Source organism: Squalius cephalus, assembly GCF_949319135.1.
Source record: "Squalius cephalus genome assembly, chromosome: 12".
Taxonomy (NCBI): domain Eukaryota; kingdom Metazoa; phylum Chordata; class Actinopteri; order Cypriniformes; family Leuciscidae; genus Squalius; species Squalius cephalus.
Window position 1 is genome coordinate 20,894,645 of NC_137133.1, and position 23,099 is coordinate 20,917,743.

General features: G+C 40.2%; 1 protein-coding gene across 16 annotated transcripts in view; it reads left to right on the top strand.

Moving 5' to 3' along the window:
* Window positions 1-23,099, top strand: part of nrxn3b (neurexin 3b) — an 812,755-nt gene that overhangs the window by 132,287 nt on the left and 657,369 nt on the right. For 10 of the 16 annotated variants that reach the window (XM_079888939.1, XM_079888942.1, XM_079888947.1 and 7 more), the window contains exons 5-7: window positions 2,883-3,184; window positions 7,143-7,166; window positions 8,414-8,575. In XM_079888939.1, coding sequence (XP_079745065.1) covers window positions 2,883-3,184; window positions 7,143-7,166; window positions 8,414-8,575 — 488 coding nt within the window. The remainder of the gene's footprint in view (window positions 1-2,882; window positions 3,185-7,142; window positions 7,167-8,413; window positions 8,576-23,099) is intronic. The other 6 variants (XM_079888948.1, XM_079888950.1, XM_079888952.1 and 3 more) reach the window with 1 other exon arrangement.

Here is a 23,099-nt window from a genome sequence, read left to right on the forward strand (position 1 = left end):
AATCTCCTGCATGCAGCAATAATTTAGTAAAAGTAATAATACCCTTTTTCCAAAATATTGGGAAAAAGAGAACCCAATTCAATAGTGTAAGAACCTATGTATGCGCACACATCAGCAGCGCACAACCAGAGAGCCGCTTCTTCATTGCCCGATGGTGGGCAAATGCTGAATTGAGCTCTCTTTCAAGTATCCCTTGAATGGACATATTCACGCAAAATTGCATAAAAATAAATAAAAAAAATGCCAGACTCGGCAAGAATCCTAGTTAACATGTTCTATATCTTCAGTGAACATAGTTGAGAAATAAAACACGTGTAATCATAAATTGGATCCGTGCAGCTCTTGAAGTGACAGCAGTCTAATAAACCGGCTGCTGTCTTTGTTTTAATGTTAATCAAAGAATAATTGCCAAAGAAAAAAATCACTCACTGCTCTTGACTGATTAACTTCTGTAACTTTAATAAGGATTATATTTAATTTATACTGTGAAGACTATGCAGTGCTGTTTTACATATTATTCGGTTTCTTTACCTAAAAAAAACTGTTACTTACCTGAAAAACATGAAAAACAGTGTTGTTGTTGTTTATTTGTATGTTTGTTCTACAGTGTTTCTCAACCGGTGGGTCTGAGTGGATCGCGGAGTGTGCAGACAAAAAACAAAAAACGCAATTCTAAACGTTTTTCTGATGCGAGACTTTTATTTTGAAAGACATACATGAAACCTGATGACACTTCTGTATGCATGAGGAAAATGTATTGTCCCGATTCAGTATCTGCAGTCAGATGAGATGTTGTAAGATGTTGTCAGTGAAATTATCGTAACTTATTACGAAATAAAAAGTCTCTCACCTAAAAAAAAAATAACTTTCCTGTCCTGTCAGATGTTATTCTGTATTCGTAGTGCTCAATCTTCAATTGCACGCTCAAATGCGGCGGTGCGCGCTGTATATCACTTCACTAAAGAAACTACGAGCATGCAACGTCGTAGTTAAGTTGTAAATTAGTAAGTCATGAAATAAAAGTAAAGTACCAATAGGCCTACATCACATATCTGGTATGCCGTGTGTTAGCTGGGCCTGGGAAGGATTTGCATGCAGGTATGATATTCATTCTATTCAGACGCAGTTTCCATGTATAATTAACAGTTCATTTTAGTATAGTGGATTTATCATAATAACCGTTGTTTCCATAACCCCAAAATGCCATGATTTTTTCACTTTGTTTTATTTTGTATATTAAATGACTGTGGCGGCTACCAACTAATTAACTAGCCTACTAATTGACACTAATTATGCAGCTGTCTATTTAATGTCATAAGTACTTGTAAGTGTTAACTTTAAGTATCCCTTGTGAAACAATTGAATTTATAATGCACATTTTCCAGCATTACAAATAATCTCAGAACATGCAGACTACATACTCATGAAATACTTCATACTGCGTTCATGTCAACGGAAACCTAGGTTTTGCGATACATTGATTTTAACTAAGGTATACAGGTTTTCTTAATCACAATACGAATTTGTGGTGACATCCAATCTGAATTTAAAATGTATGATTTAATTGCTCCTTGCGGGTGATTTGCTAGGCGTTCATTGTATCATGGCTAAAAACCTCCTTCACAATAACCTTCTCTTGCCCTCGCCATCTCAGTTTTATCTTAAACTTTCCATTTCTTTTTCCTTTTTCTCTCTCTGTCACTCCCACAACCCTCTCTTACTCCTCTGCTTTCTTCCCATCCTGTTTTCACTTGTTCTCTCTCCTCCTTTTCCTCTCTGTCCCTGTAATTTGCTCAGAGGGGAGCTGACAGTGAGTTCTGATACATCCTTTGGCAAGCTGAAATTCTAGGGGAAGAGAACAGTTAGCATGAAAGAAACAAGCCCTCGCAGATTTATGAAGACATTCGCCATTGTTCTTCCTTTACTGCAGGGTAATTTGCAAATAGCAATGTCACGATACGGAAATAAGCCTCCTCTGCCAAGAGGCACTAGGACTCGAATCATGAAAAAGCACTTGAGGACCCATCAGCAGGACATTTGGAGAACAGAATGTTGGGAATGTGATGTTTCCTAAAGGGTTACATCAAACACATCAATGCAGCACTCTGATTCCTTAATTCAGACAAGATGTGAGGTGAAAGCGAAGGGTTTTTGGTAGGGTTCGCCAACGCCAACGTTCATGGTCTGCTGCTTCACTTTAGCACTCTGACAAAGCTCCCACAATCCCACTCTGTCCGCCTCTACCTCAGAAAGACACTTCACGGAAATCTTGGTTTAACTCTTTAAATCTTGGCCAATATATGTTAATTTTCAATGTTATTGTTATCGGCCTGATAAGAAAATTTGGCCGATATATTAAAGCCGGTAAATAATGGATTATTTCCTTCAGCTGAGACACTTCAGATGCGCACTGTTCTCCATGATGGTTTTGAATTGCTTGAAATATGATTGGAATCACTTCAATAAAGGAAAATGCAGTTAAGTGCAGCATGTGCAGCGCAAGTCTGTCATAGGCTACATAAAATTATAATGAGAACATTATAATTGTGTGCTTGGGTCAGGGCTGTTAATGGTGAGACTTTTGTTTTTTAATCAGGCTCTCAAAAATTATATAAAAATTTGGATTTAGATTTATCGGCCAATATATCAGTTATCGACTTTCAAATATAAAGAATTATCGGTTATCGGCCAAAATGTTCATATCGGTGCATCCCTATTGTATATTATCACATCTTTTAAGATAGTTTAGGTTTTTCTGAAAAAGTAATTTGATGACTGTTCCACCTCCCAAAAAGACCAACATCCCTGTTAATATGTTATGTGCCCAATCAACATTGAATTATTAAAAACAAATAAATGTTTTATGTCTCTCTTGTTTTCAGCTCGTGAGGAGAATGTGGCAACATTCCGGGGTTCGGAATACTTCTGCTATGACTTGTCTCAGAATCCCATCCAGAGTAGCAGTGATGAGATCACTCTGTCCTTCAAAACTTGGCAGCGCAACGGTCTCATCCTCCACACGGGCAAGTCGGCGGACTACGTGAACCTAGCGCTGAAGGACGGCGCCGTTTCGCTGGTCATCAACCTGGGCTCCGGGGCCTTCGAGGCGATCGTTGAGCCTGTCAATGGAAAGTTCAATGACAACGCCTGGCATGACATCAAAGTGACACGCAACCTGAGACAGGTAATCACGAGACCACGGCCGCTCTTGAGACTACTCACAGATAGCTGGAGAACTAGTTCATGATTTAGCTCACATCTATTTATGTAGCATTTGCTTTGAAATCGGATAATACTATTGGAACTACTCAATTAAGACATTGCATTTTAATTTGTTAACTTGCTTTCTAATAATGGATGGGTATGTTCTTATTTTCTTCCTGTGTTTTCAAATCTTGAAGTCTTTTATCTCTGTTACTTGACGTGGTTTACCCTTAAGGGCTTCTGAAAATTCTAAGCTTGACTTCAAATCCTTTCAGTCTATGCTCCGAAGCTCTACAAGTGTCAGCAAACCTTCAAACCTTTAGCTTAGATATTGTATCACCTTGAAACTCTGTAGGCAGTGGTCGACAGTTATAGACAATACATTTATATATGGTACGCAGCTATAAATAGCTTTGCAGTGAATCCTTAATGCATTTATTCACTCACGAGACTATGGGCCTCATTTATAAAGATGCACCTAATCATTTTAAATGTGAACATACAATAATTTCAATTTGAAATCAACTTTCAAAAAAGAGCTTTTAGTTTTAGTTGTTTCATCCAGCCGGTTAGGACAAAATTTAATACATGCTCATTCTTTTTATGCTATTAGGGCTTTTGCTTTTGCCCTTCTGCAAAGTATTTGTCGTAATATTAGACAAAAATCGTTCTCCTCCTTGCTCTTAAAATGTTTGAGCAGAATCAGAATACACATTGCATGTTAACATTATGACTAATGCAAAAATAGTAATTAAGGTATTAAATGTGCAAATATTAATCCCCAGAGGTCGTGTAAACCGAAAAATCTGAAAGCTGTCCATCATTTTGACAGATTACACAGGCTGATGTATTGTAACTTGTAACTGTAATTCTCACCCCTGTACACTTGGTGGCGAGTGCACTCTTGCTGACTATAAAGTTAATGGTCAACAAATGAGTTACATGACATTGTTTACAAGCTGTTTTATTGAAGTCTTTCTGTGGTTGAAACACTGATTGAGCGATTACATGAGAGACATTATATGGATTTCGGTAAGTTGAACTGTATCTTTGAACATATTTTCTGATTCATTCATGTTTATTTCATTCTGTAACGTAGCAGTAAAGAGTAAAGAATTGGTCGTGTTCACTCGCGCTCCTCTTCGCTTGAACTCTGCGCCACATTAAAGAGCGTCAAAACGGTATTCATTGTTTGAATTTTGTGATAAAATGGACACAGTTTGAAAGCTGAGACTTTTTTTCATATCAAAAGTAACTAGGCACAAAGCTTATTAGGATTTATTGGACAAACATTCATGATGAAACCTGAAAAGTGATGCACGGTCTGTAGGCTATAAATAAATAAATGCATAATCTTGCATATGCTTGTCCTGTAAGTTCGTGAATAAAAATGAAAATGTGAACAAAAACAAAGCCTATTAAATGTGAAAATGCATAGAAAATGACAGGTAATAACAGATTACGACGGAATTTGTACAATGCGGGATTCTAACGCGACCTCTGATAATAGGCTACTAGAATTATTCTGTTAACATTTTATATTTTTAATAACTAAACATTGTTAATTTTCCTTTTTAAAATAAATAGCCTTTCTAACTCAGATTTGTTTCTGTCTTGAAATCCATGGAATTTTCAATTGAATTGGATAGTATGTGGGTTTTTATAAATGAAGCCCCTAGTGTTTCTCTTGTACATGAAGCCTTTGATAAATCAGCATCAGTAAGAGTGTTTGTATCTGCTGGCCAGTCGTATGCTCATGGATGCAGTGCGAGTCTTCAGTGAGATCATGCTTGATTTGTTTGGCTGACCTTAAACTTCACTGGCAGGTGAGGCAGATTTATATGGAGTGAAAATATGATGAGGGCTTGACAAGTAAGTGCTTTTTTTCATGTCACTACTTTGTTCAGACTGGTAAAAGATATAGTACATCCCTCATGTGATGTTTTCAGACGAGTGTATGAGCTGACAGACTGAAGGAGCTCTCTCACTTTCTACATATATATTTCTCTCTCTCTCTCTCTCTCCTTCATGAGCGTCGCTGTTTTAAAGAATGGTGGGGACAGTTGAGGGGGGATGCACATATATTCTGGGTTTATGTCTCAAAATTGTGCAGCCTTAGGTCATAAATGATATTTAGATTATAGACTAATAATTTAATTAGGGGTTAAAAAAGTTTTTGTCAGGGATACTCTTAGACTAAACCTTTAGAAAATACAGCTTGCTGGGGCTAGAAAATAAATTTACTTGATAATAGGTTTTCATATCAGTATTCATAAAAAATTGTCTATTTTTAAAATACCTTATTAAGAACCCAATCAATTTTACAAATGAATTTAAATATGTAAATATAAATATTCTATACTTATTATTCATAAAAAAAACAAAAAACGAATTCACTATAACTATCTGTGAAATTCAAGAAATGTGCCCCATCATACTACTACTGATTAAATTGGGCAGTTTATGAATCAGTCCATGTTAGGGGTGTAACAATATATCATGTCACAATATATCGCTATAAAAAAATAGCAACAATATGTATCGTGGATAGTGACAATATTCCTGATAATGGAATCATGCCAAATGTCTTATGTTACCAGTAAAAAGTGGCATACACACAGTGCAAGCATATTCGTCTAAAATAGTTCTGGATTTTCAGCCATCATGAATATTTTTATTCTGGTGTCACTATTGTCCTGTGCATTGGGTTTCCAGCACCATCTCCAAAGCCTATTCATTTACACACACAATGTAATATCAAATGTAGCATTTTAATCAACAGTTAATTTTTTGTTAACCTTTTATCATATGTCTTGGAGAATCGCAATAATATTGTATTGTGAGTTCAGTATTGTCATATGTATCGAATTGTGACATGAGGGTATCGTTACACCTCTAGTTCATGTTGTGTTAAAGTATCTGTCTTCACTGTTAAGAAAAACTGTTTTCATTATTTAGTTTATTTTTTTTGTAAATTAATTTAATAAATTAATTACAATTGGAAAAAGGTAATGTAACTACCTATTTAACAAAGTAAAGTAGACAAATAGACAAATAGAAAATGAAATATTAACAATAACATCATGATTAGAATTGTTTTTCACACAATCTCAATACCACACAGAGTTGCTGTGTTTTGAAGTTTGAGGGAGCAATCATTTTGCCAGATCACTTTGAGGACTACAGAATATTTATTTTGATAAACTTTATCTCTACTTCAGCTAGAGATTTTCATTTGTTTTCATTTTGTGTTGCGATTTCACTAGAAAGTACAGTGAGCCACAAAAAAAAAAAAAGATATTTTCTAAATCTACTAGCCGCTGATGAGATTTTTAAGGGGTGTTCACATCAGACAAATTCTTTTGTTCAGAGTTGCATTTTCAAAAGTTAAACTGTTTGTAACATACCAACTTGAAAAGGTAACAATCATGATGTAATGCTCCAAAACCCTATGGCGCAATGGCGTGCAAGACTGTAGAGAGTCTTTTATCATGCTTAACGCATAACAGCTAAAGGAGCGCAAACCACCAGCATGCTTAAAGCTCTGCCACTGAAATATAGTCTATAATCTACCTAAATAATTGTCTAGTCGGTCCTTTGACGACTAGTCATATTGTCAACCATCGGGACCCATGTCTATTGGTCTATTGGTCACATGTCCCCACTATAAATAACACAAATAACAGCTCTCATTATACTCCTCCTCTTTTCTATCTTTCCCTTCCTGTTTCTCACATGTTGGGAAGAGAGTTTTTGAGACTAACAATATTCATTCATGGGATCATTTTTTTATTACTAACCTGTTTCTAACCAAACTAATGTACTAACACCTTGAATCTTCATCATTAATTTCTTTCTCTTTTAATTTCGTCCATTTATTAACAACCGTTTTGTTCACTATTGTTTTGATTTCCTTTCTTCCCCCTTCTTCCTGAAAGCACTCAGGCATTGGACACGCTATGGTAAACAAACTACATTGTCTGGTAGATATCATTCTTATTGTCCTTTTTTTGGTTTGCCGTGTGTCCCTCTCCCTTTCTTTCTTTTTTCTTTGAGTTTCATTCTAGACACTCTTTTCAAAAAATGAGGAAATGGGTTTGTATTACCAGGACTTTTCACATTTCCCCCCTTTACCCCCTCTCAAACTTCCCTCCCTTCTTTTACAGTTTTGTTGTTTTTATTTGTTTTATTTATCAGGCTGGCTTTTACGTCCTCACGTTAACGTTACATAGAGATTCACATCCTCACTGGGACTCTCACAGGAACTAGTAAAGTGTTTTTTTTTCTCCACACACCAAGCCTCCACATTTTTTGCGAGGACTGTCGGCAATAACTGACAGAGGATTTCCAAGATTTCCATGTCCAGAAGGGAAATTTCCACCCTGCAGAGCCTCCCAAAAATAAACGAACACTCAAGAGAAACCTAAGAACTCTGGGAACTCTGGCAGTTGATACGTCCAATACCAGTCATGGCATGTCCTCATCTCCACCGTCTCATTCAGCCTCATGTATCACCACAACTAACACTACATTCAGTTTATCACTCCACTTCCACCCAAGTCCCCTGCGTGTGTATTCTGCACGTTGTTTTCTGTGTCGTGTGTCTTGTTGCCTGGCTTTCCTGCTGCTTTTTTATTTAAAGTTCTGCATGGGTGCTTGCTAATTGGCTGTTGTAGCTTAGCTCCTCCCCCTTTCCACTGAACCAATTAATCATTTCTCATGTTTATTCAGTATGACCTCTTGAAAAAGGATAAAACATTTGATTTTCCCATTGGTTAATGCCTTCCTTTAATGCATGCATTTTCAAGTTTCAGTATGTGTCTGAATGTCTGTTTATGTGTATGATTGAACTTGTAATATAAAGTAGTTTACCCCCTCCTAAAAGTAAAACAAGTACAAATAATTTGTCCTTGGTTTTAACATTTACTAACCCTAATTAGTAATATTCCAAACCAGATAAGAATTCATTTTCTTAACCCATCAAATGATGAAGAAAATATTCATCAGCAATATTTTCTTTACCTGTCCCGTGAACCTATACTAAACTATCACCAATAAAGCTTAACCAGACCAATGGACCAGAGTGTTAGCAGTAAGCAGCCCGTAATGAGGGCAAATCCGAAAAAAGAAAGGTTATCGCTCAGGTTAAAAGGACATCTTCAAATGAGTTTCTAATTTGCTGTCTGTCTATATTGTCATCGTTTCACAGGTTACTATATCAGTGGATGGTATACTGACCACCACAGGATACACTCAGGAGGATTACACTATGCTGGGCTCAGATGATTTCTTCTATGTGGGGGGAAGCCCAAGCACCGCCGACCTGCCTGGATCTCCCGTCAGCAATAATTTCATGGGTTGCCTGAAAGAGGTGGGTCCTATAAGATGTGCATAATTGTGAGTGCACGCAGGAACGCACACATGCACACTGTATAATTGGCATCACGAAAAAGCCTTTCTGAGGTTATAGACCTTTAATTTGATTCAGAGACCCTAAAAAGTTTTTGAACACATAAGTAATGCTTACAAATGTTTGCATTAGATAAGAAAATATAAAAAATGGCATCGGCATGCAAATTATGCTTTAGCAGAACTGACCTCACTTTTAAGCAACTGGTCTCAATGTGGTTTTAGTGAATGTCAGTTTTTGTCAAGTTCAAAAAGATGCCCTAACAGTGTAACCACAGGTAGTTCAACATATTAAAGTGGTCATATAATGCTATTTTAAAAGTTCATTATTTTTGTTATCAGGTGTAATAGAATAGAATATTATAGTGCTCTGATTGGCCATCTGACCCAGTGCATTGTGATTGGCCTAAAACCTCAAGCGTGTGTCAGATATGTAACCCTTTCCATAATCACAAGCTTCAGCTTCCAAAGCTTCTAAAGCAAACACAGGTAATAATGTCGTCAGTATTACCGTATCAGTTCAAGCCGTAGTCAGATTCTGAAAGACAACTCTCTTATCTTTCAGATACTGTATATGTTATTGCGGTTTGTCTTATTCACTGTTACAACTGTATCATGAAGTGGCAACTGTAAAATACAGTTTAAAAACATACTGAAGTGTATATTTCTAATTTATTTAGGCGTTTATAGCTGGCGTTGTACTCTCCCAGGATCAGGAAGCTGTCCTCCATAAAATGTGCTGTACACAAGCTAACTTTTAGGTTTAACTGCTCAGCACTGATGGGCAGTATCGCGTTAGAAGTAACGCGTTACTGTAATCCGATTACTTTTTTCAAGTAACGAGTAAAGTAAGGGATTACAATTGCAAAAACAGTAATTAGATTACTGTTACTTCCCCGTAAGCAGGCTGCGTTACTGCGTTATACTGCGAGACTCTCTCGCGACATGAGCCGTGACTCATGAGTGACAATGACATGAGCGCCGCGAAGTCAGTGGTAAACACTATGGCAAGCGATCGCGTTCAAAAGTCTTTAAACAAAACGCGTGAATTTTGACGCGTCAACACGCACCGTTTGTCCGTGTTCAGACGTCATGTTTATTCATGAACGATGTCGTAATGGTAAACTGGTATGCACGTGCAAACATCAGACGTTATATTTGTTCATGAGGGATAATGCATTGGTACGTTGTGAGTGATGTCAGTCTTATGTCATGATTTGTCATGCCTTTTTAAGTTGTTCGTTTAACGTTCTTTCCCAAGGTAGAAAAGTCAACAGCTCTTAGAATGGGTCTTTTATTTTAGCAAACTGCCAAAAAACCTTTTCAGACTGTGTGCAGCTGAACCAAGAAAAGCTTAAGATTGCATGGAGCTGATAAGCATGAATGGCAGAAGAAAAATACTGCAATTAAAAAACAAAACAAGAGAAAATTATTTTAATGCAAGCAATAAAAAAACTGCACACATCAGCTGTGGAATAAAAGAAAAGAAATGCATGATCAACTAGATTAAGGCAAACTCCTGTCTTAATGTAAACCCTGTCCACCACCCCCAAAGGTTTCACAAAGTTATTCTTGCCACTGTAACTTATGGCTTCCTAAAGACAGGTTTATGGGTAAATAAATGAATAATAATAAAAAAAATATACCAGGGCTCAACATTTAAGCCTTTTCATTTGTCATTCAGTCGGTCATTCACTTGTCCGAGTAAAAACATTTGTTAGAACAGGAAAAAAATTAGATTTTTTTGTGTGTGTGTTGTAAATATAATTTATTTCGAATCAGTATTCTCATCAGTTCAGTCAGCTTTAACATATATAAATTGGCATATTTATGATATTTTAACCTTTATAAAGGGCATTTTTCCCTAATCGTTTGCTTCATCTTTCATTTAAAATTCTTAAATTTGATCAATAAATTACAATAGAATAATAAGATGCTAAAGGGCTGTTACCAATCAAATAAACTGCATTAAATAATGTAATGAGATTAAAATATTTTTTGAATATACAAATAAGAAATATTATTTGTGCATAGAAATAATATTTATAAACCGCCAGTAGGAGGTGGCAGGCGACCATCTTAATGAGTGAGTCATTGATGCAATGTGCATAAAGTTAAAATACTGAAACTAATAAAACAAGTTTTAAAAAAGAATGTTTCATTTGATTCAATTTTAGATGATGGAATATGCAGAAAGAATAGAATTAAGCAGAAAGGTCTATTGCTTTATAGCATATTCATTTCGTGCATCATGTTTTTGAAAAGTAACTAGTAACGTAACTAGTAAAGTAACTAATTACTTTTGAAAATAAGTAATCAGTAAAGTAACTGGATTACTTTCTTGGAGAAGTAATCAGTAATCAGTAACTAATTACTTTTTCCAAGTAACTTGACCAACACTGCTGCTCAGGAACAATGTTATAAATGAATCTTAAAAGTGCAGTATGCGATTTTTCACCTTTTAATTTATTTATATAGCGCTTTTTACAATACAGCTCTAAACTGAGCTGGATGATGACATCACTGTTTTCTAGTGGCTGTATAGATAAATTAACTAAATTACTAACTTTTTACCACAAAAATGAACCATCACTGAACTTACTTAAGCTGGACTATGGCACTATTTTGTTCTAGATCTGCTGTAGTCAAGTCACATTTATTTATATAGCGCTTTTTACAATACAGATTGTTTCAAAGCAGCTTTACAGAGATAACAGGAAAATAATGCAACAACGTTTGTTTCCAGAAGAAAATAGCATCACAGTCCAGCTTAAGTAAGTTCAGTGATGTCTCATTTTTGTTGCTATTAATTTAGTTCATTTATTTATATACCCGCTCTGGAGTAAACCGTGATGTAATCTAATTCTAACTCAGTTCAGTTCTCATATAATGGTGTCAATGCAGGCAGATCAATATTATTGTTGAATATTAAAATAAATGTTAAATTTAATGTCCCCAACTAAGCAAGCCAAAAGCCAATGGCAACAAAGGTGAAAAAAGGCGACAAAGGCGACAGTGGCAAGGAACCAAAACTCCATCAGGTGGCAGAATGGAGAAAAAAAACCTTGGGAAAACCCAGGCTCAGTCGGGTGGGCCAGTTCTCCTCTGGCCAATGAACGAACAGTGTATGATTATGATTCAGGCAGCATTGTAGGTCAGAAGTCAGATTGGATCGGAACAATCAGAATATTATCCAGTTCCATCTGGATTAAGATCGGAGTCATCCTGTCGGTTTGGAGACGGGTTTGTTGAGGATCAGTGCTAATGGCTGTCGTGACGATGAGAACTTCATAGGGGAGAGTCTAGTTGACACTATCTCTGCTACCTGACACTTCAGCCGAAACATACTTTGTTGGGCGATTTTTCAAAATCATTGTTGAACACTGTTGATATTTGAAATCAACCTCCCAAAAAATTCACTTTTCGATGCACTTTCATCAGCGTTTCTCAAAAAACGCTTACTACACCTTTAACCACTGTCTCCTAATTTCATCCAATTTTGAAGGCCAAACAAATGTGACCCCGCCTGTGAAACCCCGGCTAAAGTCGCAGAATCGAATTATGAGTTAACGAGCGTCAAAGTAGTCATAGCCATAAAAATGACAAAAATTGGCTATGTGTGTTTATTGCTGTAAATGATATATTATGGTTTTGAGATGCAATACTTAAATTTTCATTTATAACATGATAAATACTGAAATTAATGATTTTATTGACACTACGTTATATTTTTGCGCAAAAAAAAAAAAAAAACGGACATGGGCTTCCTAAACATTGATTTCAATCGTCTCTGGGTTTATTTTTCGCACAACAACACTGCTGATTCTTATATCATTCAGTTCAGGAACTTCGTTTCTGTGTCTTTTCTATTAGAAAGAGTACAAACAGACTAATATCAATCCGCGACCGGTAATCAGGTCAACACAATGAAAAAAAAAGATATTTAAGCCAGGTTTAGATGTCTGTGGTGATTTTTTCTTGTCATAACAAATATTTTAAGAACTGCTTATTTGTTTTGTAGCTCAGTATTCTGCCAATACTATTAAACTTATTTTAAGGACATTTTTGGCCTGCTACGAGTTATTTGCTGAATGGTAATGCGTTGTTTTGACATCTGACACGGCGACACCGAAGTATGAGCAGGAACGGAAAGCTGCAGCTAAAGGATATCTTACTTTGTGTTCAGCAGAAGAATTAAACTCATACAGGTTTGGAACAACATCAGAGTGAGTAAATGATGACAGAATTGTAGTTTTTGGGTAAAATATCCCTTGAAATTGTATTTATTTATTTACTCCAGATTTACTCAATGTTACACCGTGGGCCAGTAAGAGAATGATAATTTCAGCGAATGAGAAATGTGATGTTATTTAATTGATATATTATTGACATTTTTTTCACTGATATTACATTTTACTAATAAATGCTCAAACTGTGAGATACAATGCAGCAGGCCACAGCTATAGCTGTCTTACACATGTGTACATTGATCAAAATGAACAAATATCACAGATGGAATACAAAAACGTACTCGGTTACTAATGTAACCTCGGTTCTCTCTAGAAGAGGGAACGAGTACTGCGTAATATCTTACGCTATGGGGAAATCTCTTTTCCGCGAGATACAGTATTGAAGCCAAAAATTATCCTTAATTTTGAAATAATGTAAAACGCGTTGCGGCAGCATGCAGGCATAGGCAAGACAGCTCGCGTGCCTATTGGCTGCCCTGCGGCAACTGCAGCAGCCTATCGAGAGAGGCCCCCGTGACGTCAGATCCAATGGGGGCGCTCCGCGCCCACTGCGTCACGTCCCGCCGAAACTCAAAAAACTCACTCGCCTATAATATAGCTCGACAGGCTGATTCCACTGGTTTTTCATCGCCGAAGCGAACCAGAGCGTGTTGCAGGCACGGCAAAGATACGCAGTACTCGTTCCCTCTTCTAGAGAGAACCAAGGTTACGTTAGTAACCGAGTACGTTCTCTTACGAGAGGTTTTCTCGTACTGCGTAAAATCTTACACTATGGGGAACACAGTGTAAAACGCTGTGCATGCTGAGATCCAATACCAAAGTCCCAAGGGCAAGTGCCCGGGGCTCATATAGTACATGATCATCAGGGACTCACAGAGAGTCCAGGAAGAGGGGCTAGAATAGCATCATTCCCGTAATAAATAGCATCCTATAAGGAGCAATTATATTGATAGTGTTCCACACAGCCAGGGCGAATAAACTTGGCCTGGTCTGATGAATATTATGGGTCTTACACACTGCCCATAGAGCTGCGTGATCAATCAGCGAGCGTTTGCTCAAGCAGTTTCAGTATTCTGGGCCGAAAGCTTCGGGGCAGACAATACCGATTTATTAGACCGAAAGCAGCTTAGCCTGCAAAGCGGGAACCTCTAGGTTATAAAACCTTATAAATGTAGACGGGGAGGCCCAGCCTGCCGCCATACAGATATCTTGCAAGGCAATCTCACTAGACCAAGCCCACGACGAGGCCATGCCTCTTGTGGAGTGCGCTCTGACACCTAACGGGCACTGCGAGCCCTTAGAGGCGTAAGCCAGCGCTATAGCATCAACTATCCATCTGGATAGGCTCTGTTTCGACACAGCTAGTCCCTTAGAACGTCCATTGAACGAGACAAAGAGCTGCTCTGTCTGTCTGAAGACAGACGAGCGAGACACATAAGCCCTTAATGCCCTGACCGGGCAAAGGAAGCTGGCGTCCTTCTCCTCGTTAGGGACCGGCAGGGCAGACAGGGAATCACCTGAGCCCTGAACGGTGTGTTGAGGGATTTAGGAACGTACCCGTGCTCCGGTTTGAGTATGACTTTCGAGTCATTTGGCCCAAACTCCATACATGTCGCGCTCACTGAGAGCGCTTGTAAGTCCCCTATACACTTTACTGAAGCGAGAGCCAGAAGAAACACTGTTTTGAAAGACAAGTGTTTGATATCTATTGATTAGATCGGCTCGAATGGGGCACCTTTCATGGCCTCCAAGACCGTAGAAAGGTCTCACATGGGAACTGAGGGAGGTCTGGGAAGATTTAACCTCTTAGCTCCTCTAAGGAAGCGAATGACCAGATCGTTCCTTCCAAGTGACTGGCCAAGCGTCGGTTTAGTAAACGCTGCTATAGCCGCCACGTAAACCTTAAGCGTGAATGGGGTTCTGCCCTCATCCAGTAGCTCTTGCAGGAAGGAGAGAACCTCCGTCACCCCACAATTTGGGGGTGAAAAGCCACGGGCTGTGCACCAGCTAGAGAACACAGACCATTTTGAGGAATAGAGCCGTCTCGTAGAGGGGGCCCTAGCCTGCATGATCGTGTTTAACACTCCCTCCGGGAGGTTTGCGGGTACCCGTTGATGGCCCACGCATGTAGGGACCAAAGCTCCGGGCGAGGATGCCAGATCGAACCCTTGGCCTGAGAGAGGAGGTACCTCCTCACTGGTATCGGCCATGGGGCAGCGCTTGTCAGCTGCATCAGAACTGGGAACCAAGCCTGGTTCTTCCAGAACGGAGCCACTAGTAGCACTGAGCATCCGTTTTCCCTGATCCGCTCTTACACCTGAGGTAGGAGCGCGACTGGGGGAAAAACATAGAGCGGGCAGCGGGGCCAGACGTGGGCCAGCGCATCCCTGCTCTTGGAGAAAAACTCCGGACAGTGAGCGTTTTCTTGAGACGCAAACAAATCTACTTCCGCTCTGCCGAATGTCTCCCACAGCAGCTGGACTGTCTGCGGGTGTAGAAACTATTCTCCTGCTGGAACATTGTTCCTGGACAGTCTGTCTGGTCCCACATTCAGGTGGCCAGGCACGTGCGCTGCTCTCAACGAGCGCAGATTGTGCTGAGCCCAGACCAGGAGGCGTTCCGTCAGCCTGTAAAGGTTTCGGGACCTGATACCTCCCTGGCGATTTATATAGGCCACCACTGACATGTTGTCCGAATGGACCAAGACATGGTGTCCTGTTATCTGGGGACAAAAGCACCTCAGCGCGTTATCGACTGCCATCATTTCCAAGCAGTTTATGTGTAGAAGCTTTTCCCGTTCTGACCACTGGCTGAAGAACGGTCTGCCTTCGAGCAGCGCTCCCCATCCCAAAGTCAAGGTGTCCGCAGACACCACCTTCACACTCGAGGAAGTCCCCAGGCTTACACCTGACTGGTACCAGTCGATCGCTCTCCAAGGTTTCAGAGCTGAGACGCATTTCTGATCGACCTTGAGGCGAAAAAGACCGTAAGTCCACGCTCGGCGCGGTACTCACGCTTTTAGCCAGAACTGCAGTGGGCGCATGCGAAGCAGACCCAACTGAAGTACTGATGATGCTGAGGCCATGAGACCCAGCATCCTTTGAAACTTCCTGAGCGGGACTATAGCGCCGCAGCGGAAGGTTTCCGTCATGCGCTGAATATCCAGTCTGCGCTGTGGCGATAGCTGAGCTGTCATAGACAGCGAGTCCAGTTCTGTGCCCAGAAAAGATATTCTCTGACTGGGAGACAGTGAACTTTTCACCCAATTGACTTTGAGACCCAGATTCTCGAGATGCTCGAGTAATATGGTCCTGTGTTCTATGAGCTCTGAGTGTGACTGAGCTCGAACCAGCCAATCGTCCAAGTAGTTCAAAAACTCGCATTCCCCGAGGTTTCAGGGGAGCGTGAATGTACGGGGTGCTAGGGACAGGCCAAACGGTAGGACTGTGTATTGATATGCCTGGCCCTCAAAGGCGAATCTCAAAAATCGCCTGTGACGTGACGCTTTTTTTATTTGGAAATACGCATCCTTCAGATCTATTGACACAAACCAGTCCCCCTGGCAAATTTGCGAAAGGATTTTCCTGGTTGTGAGCATTCTGAACCGGCGTTTCGAAAGCGCTTTGTTCAGCCGTCTTAGATCTAGAATGGGTCTGAGACCCCCGTCCTTTTTTTTTTTTTTTTTTTTTTTTTTTTGGTACCAGAAAATATCTGCTGTACAGACCCCCTTCGCTCTGAGCTTGAGATAAAGGCTCTATGGCCCCTTTGCTCAACAGTTTCGCAATTTCGGTTCGAAGTAGATGTGCTACTTCCTTTTCTACCGTGGTTTCGATTTGCGCCGCGCAACGGCGGGGGTGTCGAGTGAACGGTAGCGAATAGCCTCTTTCTATAATGTTCAGCACCCATTGTGATACCCCGGGAAGCTTTGCCCACACATTTGCATGAATAGCTAGGGGTTGAATGAGATCTGGGCTCTGGCCGTGACATAGTGGCGGCCGGAGAGCTTCGGTATGCTGTAACATAGACGCAGCACTTGCAGCGTTCGAGACGGGGGGAGCGCTGAACACAGCGGGCAGCCTGCCCGCGCTCGACTCTCTTATGGCGGGTAGCTGAGAGAGAGCGAGCGGGGGGGACCCCGTGGGGCTCGTCATGTCTGTGAGTGAATGTGGGCGCGGGACAGCGGGCACATTTACTACACTGTAAACACCGTCGGCTTGAGCTGACTGTATGTGTGTTGGTTTCGTTTTTACAGAAACCGAGAGACGTGCAGTGTGTAGTGTTTGTGGGCACTAGGTCGTGGGCACATTCACTACATTTAGTGCGCAATCGACATGAGTCGATTTTATGTGCGCGAGCCCTGTGGGACAGGCTGTGCCTGTGTGTAGGAATGAGCACTGGGCAGTGGGCATTTTTACTACACTCATAACACCATCGGCCGTGGCCGGAATACCAGAAATACACTCTTTATGAGATTTATCTGGGCCGACGTAAAAACGGCGTTTGTGTGCAGGCAAACGGGCTGTGGTACCGGCTTGTTTTCTGCAAAATACACTGGAACAGTCGCATTTTCTGGAACTGAACGAGCGAGAAGTTTTGGTGGAAGTCTGGCCGCAGCGGGACTTGAACACCGTCATTTTCCTAGGAGGGGCGGGGTAGCTTTCCTTTAACGTAAAGAAAAACTAGCCCCTTTGAAGGAAAACATCCATCCAGAGAGCGTCATCATGTCTTTTGACGGCGTTCGTTTGCAGGGGTGCGTGTATTACAACAGGCTCGTTCACTGCAATATTGACATTTCCAGTCGCCTGAACTTAGGAGGGAACTGAGAAATGTGTGAGAAATGGAGGTTGGTCCGGCCTTGGCGTGACTAAAACACTCTTTTCTCCTTTCGCCGGTGAGTGACGCGGGTGAGCTGAGCGCGGGAGGATAGAGCAGCTGTAATCCTCCATAAACGTGGCTTCTTTGTCGTCATCTATGACGGAAGCGGCGGCAGACGGCGACCGCTGTCCGTCAGTGAGAGACTCGAGCGAAGCAAGCGGCGAAGCTGGCGGGCAAACCAGCGAGCTTTTGCGGGTTGGAGGAGGTTCCGGGACCCGCTGAGTATGGCGCTTTACGGAGTGGCACCGCAGCGGGTGGAGGTGCAGTCTCGACGAAAGACGCCAGGCGAGTCCTCAGAGTCACCACGGGCATCAGCTCGCAGTGAGGGCAGCCGCCGTCGGCGAGCGCGAGAGCTGCATGTTTCTCACCCAGGCAGGAAACGTGGATGAAATGGCGGTCCCCGTCGCTGAGTGGGGCTCGGCACGAGCCACAGGAAAGGGGCATCTTGAAAAAGACGCCCGGCTCTTTTAGTGCAATGAGAGTGTGTGTCGCGGTGGCGAACACACACACACACACAAAACACAGTAGAGGAGAAAAGGATATAACGCCGGATAGCGCAGCAGGAACGGCGACTGAAGGGGGCGCGGCGAGCGGCTTCAGATGCAGTGGCTCGTCTCGCTGAAAAGGCTTTTTCTGACGGCGCGGCTTCTTTCTCTCAGTATCCAGCGATGCGTGAGCTCCGCTGAAGAGATGAAAAATCAGTGTAATCAGCCTGTCGAGCTATATTACAGGCCCACGCCACGTGAGTTTCGGCGGGACGTGACGCAGTGGGCGAGGAGCGCCCCCATTGGATCTGACGTCACAGGGGCCTCTCTCGATAGGCTGCTGCAGTTGCCGCAGGGCAGCCAATAGGCACGTGAGCCGTCTTGCCTATGCCTGCATGCTGCCGCAACGCGTTTTACATTATTTCAAAATTAAGGATAATATTTGGCTTCAATATCTCGCGGAAAAGAGATTTCCCCATAGCGTAAGATATTACGCAGTACGAGAGAACCTCTCGTAAGAGAACACTGGAATACACAAGAAAGGCTGGAATACACTACATGACAAGGAGATGCATGACAAATGAAAACAAACAGTAGTTAATGCAGTGTCTCCTTGTTAGCTGCAAAAAAATAAGACACATTTGGATGCACCCTTGGGTCAGTAGATGCAGTGAGTAAGGTCTGTACAGAATACAACTGGAGGTTATTGGCATTAAGTTAACTAGAAACAAAACATTCAGAGACTGTTCCCATCATACACTACACAGTTTTCTGTGAAATCTTTCAACTCTGCTCAAATCTGCTCAAACTCTGCAGACTGGCTCTGACTTTCGGCATATAGCGCCAAGTTGTCCAAGACTGCATATGGGTAAAGGGTAAAAATCTGGGTAAAGATCATGTAATGTATTACAGCCTTAATAAGTCAACAGACTCAAAAACTTGACATAAAAATGAATTTCTTTCAACTGTAGGCAGGTTATTAAAACAAACTCATAACATTATTTAATGCAGTTGTAAATATTCAGTGTTTATTCAGTATTATTTAATATGATTGGTAACAGCCTTATAGTTGTCACGGGTAGGTGGTTGTAATAAAGCGCACGATGAAGGAGAAACTCAAGGAGACTTTTAATATCTACACACCAAACAGGACAAAATCTAAGAGAATGTACAACCACATAACTCATAGCACTTAATGCAGGACCGGGAACAAGCTGAGACATATATATATATTCCAATTGATCTACTACATAGACTGATTCTCATTAGTTTGGATGTGCATGCTTTATGCCATTGTTTGATGCTGTATATAGACTCATGTTCTGTATGTACTGTGGTGTCTTTTTTGTTGCAATTGCCAGTGGCTGTTTTCATTTACTGACTTTCACCGTTGGCTCCCATCATTAGATGTAATTATGAAACAGAGACTGTAGAACCGACTGTAGTCATCAGGGCCAAATAGTAAACAGGGCCATGAAGTAAACACCCTCCCTTTTCTAAAGGGTCATTCATGGCTGCATTCATGGAGTTTTCCACCTCCAGAGGTAGATTCCATTAGGAGCCAGCACATACAAATGCACACACATATGCAGAGACACACACAAACAGACACTCACAGCTCACAGTACCCGACACACACGGGTGGTCTATAATAACCATCATAATGAAAGGTCACCTTGTCTCTGCTGTTTAATCTGCCACTGGTTTCTCCTCTGCTCTCTCTCTCTCTCTCTCTCTCTCTCTCTTTATCCCCAGTCCAGCTATTAATATCAGTTGTGTAGCTGTGGATGCCCGTGTGCCTGTCCCTGCCACATCCTGAGACACAGTCTGTGCCAACAGTGATGAAAGACTTGCAGAGTTAGAATTACCCAAGGAGTACTAAAAAGGGCAGGCACTTTATTTCAGTTAAAGCTAGGGCGAGTGTAGCAAAGCGTCCTCTGAGATAGAGATTGTCCCTCATTTACACGCTCCATTTTATGACAACGTTGATGAACGGTCTAAACGTTTTGGCTGAATGTCAAATGTCAAATCACGAAACATTCAGTGATTTTCTGCAAGGCCCGTAATACAGAAACATCCCAGCTATAGTATTGTATCTTATTTGTTTAGTAACAATGTTAGGATCTTAATAGGATCATACAGATCTGGCCTTTAAAAACGCGCGTTTTCTCCCGCGGCATTCGGCAATTCGTCTCGTAGAGTCTCGCAGAATTCTGCAAGTGCTTTCGGGGGGCGCTACTTACAAATTCCCTCAATGTGTTTCGCTTCACAGAATATCCACCAGGTGGCGCATAAAAAACAACTTTACGTTAGATTTTTTCTTTTACTTCATTACGTCACGATTGTGAGAAAACATCCACAATAAAATATAAATTATAAATAGTAATAGACACAAATATTTACAGTAGGCTACTGTATTATACAGACATTTGAAAATATTTGTAAATGCAAAAGGTTCATTAAGACAAGAAGGGGTATTGGACAACGTTTACGAATTTTTATATGCTTTGTCATTGCTGTGGTTTCCAGGAGATGAGTGCATGCAGAATATTTAACATTGCTTTTATTAAAACAGCAAAGTGACGTTCTTGCCAGTAGCGCATAACTTTTTTGTACAACTATTAAGATGATTGTGCATGCAATGCGCATTTATATAAGTGCAACAGAGAATTTAGTGTGAGCATAATACACGTGACTCTGCCTGTAAAAACCCAGCAGTATTTTTTTTATATATATACACAAAATCATCCTAACATAATGCAATTAAATAATGCGACTTACCCAGATTCTTAATTCGTGAAAATATTTCTTGTGTGATTGTTCTTGTGCAGATATTTCTTGTGAGGTAATGTTGCAGCACAACGCGTAGCATTTATATTTTGGGCGCATCTGATTTGCCATTACATTATTAATAAATATTTTAATTGAACTGTCTTAATGCATTAAGCATAAAGATTTTTCCACGTTAGTCTCAGAATGTCCGGGGTTGGTTTGAGGTCTTGCCGACAGTTTGTAAATCTTCTAAATATTCATATTCACAAATTCCATACAAAGGGTGATCAACAGTTATGACTTCTAAAATAAAATAAAAATGACCAGATAAGAGGTATCTGATTGACAGTTTGACAGATGTTGTTTTTAAAAAATAATTACAACATTATGGGGAAGTGGTATTAAATATTCGGTAACACATAGCCTAATACAATTATTTTAAGTATGCATTTTGTTCAGTTTTGCTTTTACAAAATGTTCCCTGTTTTTTATATAATTAATTTAATCTGAGATGTGCGTTATATCGCTTTTTGATCATTATTTGTGTTGTCGAATTTTGACACAGTTTCATTACTTGTTCATAATAATTTGATTCATAATTATGTCGTTTTTTTCTAAAAGTAAAAGTAAAAAAACTAAAAGTTTTTCTAAAAGCAATATTCTAAAGAGATACAAAGACAGTGTACGTGTACCCACCAGATTTCGCCATGAGTCATTCTGTACCCACCACTTTTAACTTCCGTTGACCGTTTTCAGTGGTTATGAGGAGCAATATGAGAGAAAATATGAGAGAAAATTTTTGTAATCATTGTCTGACACAACAAAAAAAAAATATAATATTCATTTTATTTTAATTTTCGTGTTCGCATTTATGAGGGAAAAAACAACGTGTCAGTTTACGGTTATGGACGTGAGCGCTCTAAAAGCGGCACTAAAAGACTGCTTTAAAACTTTCACAGAGACCTTAAACAGAACAGCTGCCTTTCTTTAAATCGAATTTCGTTTTGTATTAATTATGTCTTAATTTTAATCAATGTTTCGTGAACCAATTGCCTGGATTTAAGAAGTAAATATAGCAGACAATCACGACACCGGCGCCGGCGATATCTCATAAATGAACCGAAACTCAGCGTGTAATGCACATTCACATTTACAGTGTATTTAGACACATTTAGACGCATTCATAATCATTACTTTTACCGGTTCTTTGTGGCAAGCTTTATGCGTGCGGTCGTGCGCTTGAGTGCGGCTATATTATAGTAAATGCTCATTACTTAAAACAAAGCATAAGCCTCTTCCTGGCATGCAATGGAATCTACAATGTCAGTTGGTTATATCAACATATGTCAAATTAAGTTACGCAATATCAACAAATTAAGCTATAAACATTAATTTGAAATAACTTAAAGCGTATGTATAGTATATTTGCTTAAATAGCATTTAAACAAAGGAACTGCAAGGGATTAAAACCCCGCCCACACGCTGGTGAAAACTGGAAAAACCGGTTTTCTTTTGATTCCCTGAGAGGAGATCGATTAGCATTGGGGGTTGAATCGGCAGACCTGGGGGGTGGGTGGTTGTAATTTCTTGACTCTGTGCAATTGGTAGCAGCTAAAGCAAGCAGCTAAAACAAAGACTGTGCAATTAATTACATTTTGGAAATAACTTTCTTCATGTCGTTTTATTTATACACTGTAAAACATTTTTTTTTTTTTTTTTTTTTTGAATTTGTAAATATTAAATATGTTTTACAAACAATTGGCTTACAAACTCTTGGAGGTTTGTGGTTACCATCATTCAGAAGAGTGGTGCTTGTGTTTAGACTTGTGTTTTACGTGATTAAATCAGGAAGATTACATTGGTTTCTGTCCACACGGAGATGCATTTAAGACGATTTAATCAGGAAATGGAGGCACCGGCGCGATATAACTTGCATTGCTCGTGAACTGAGCTCGTCTCATAAATGAACCGAAACTCAGAAATGTATCTAGAAAGCTTGAAATGTCCACTTTTAAACAAAACAATTCAAAACGAAAAGAAACAGACAACTCTCTTTTGTAAGTGTGCATTTCTCTCTATAGGCACGTTCACAATATCTGCGAAG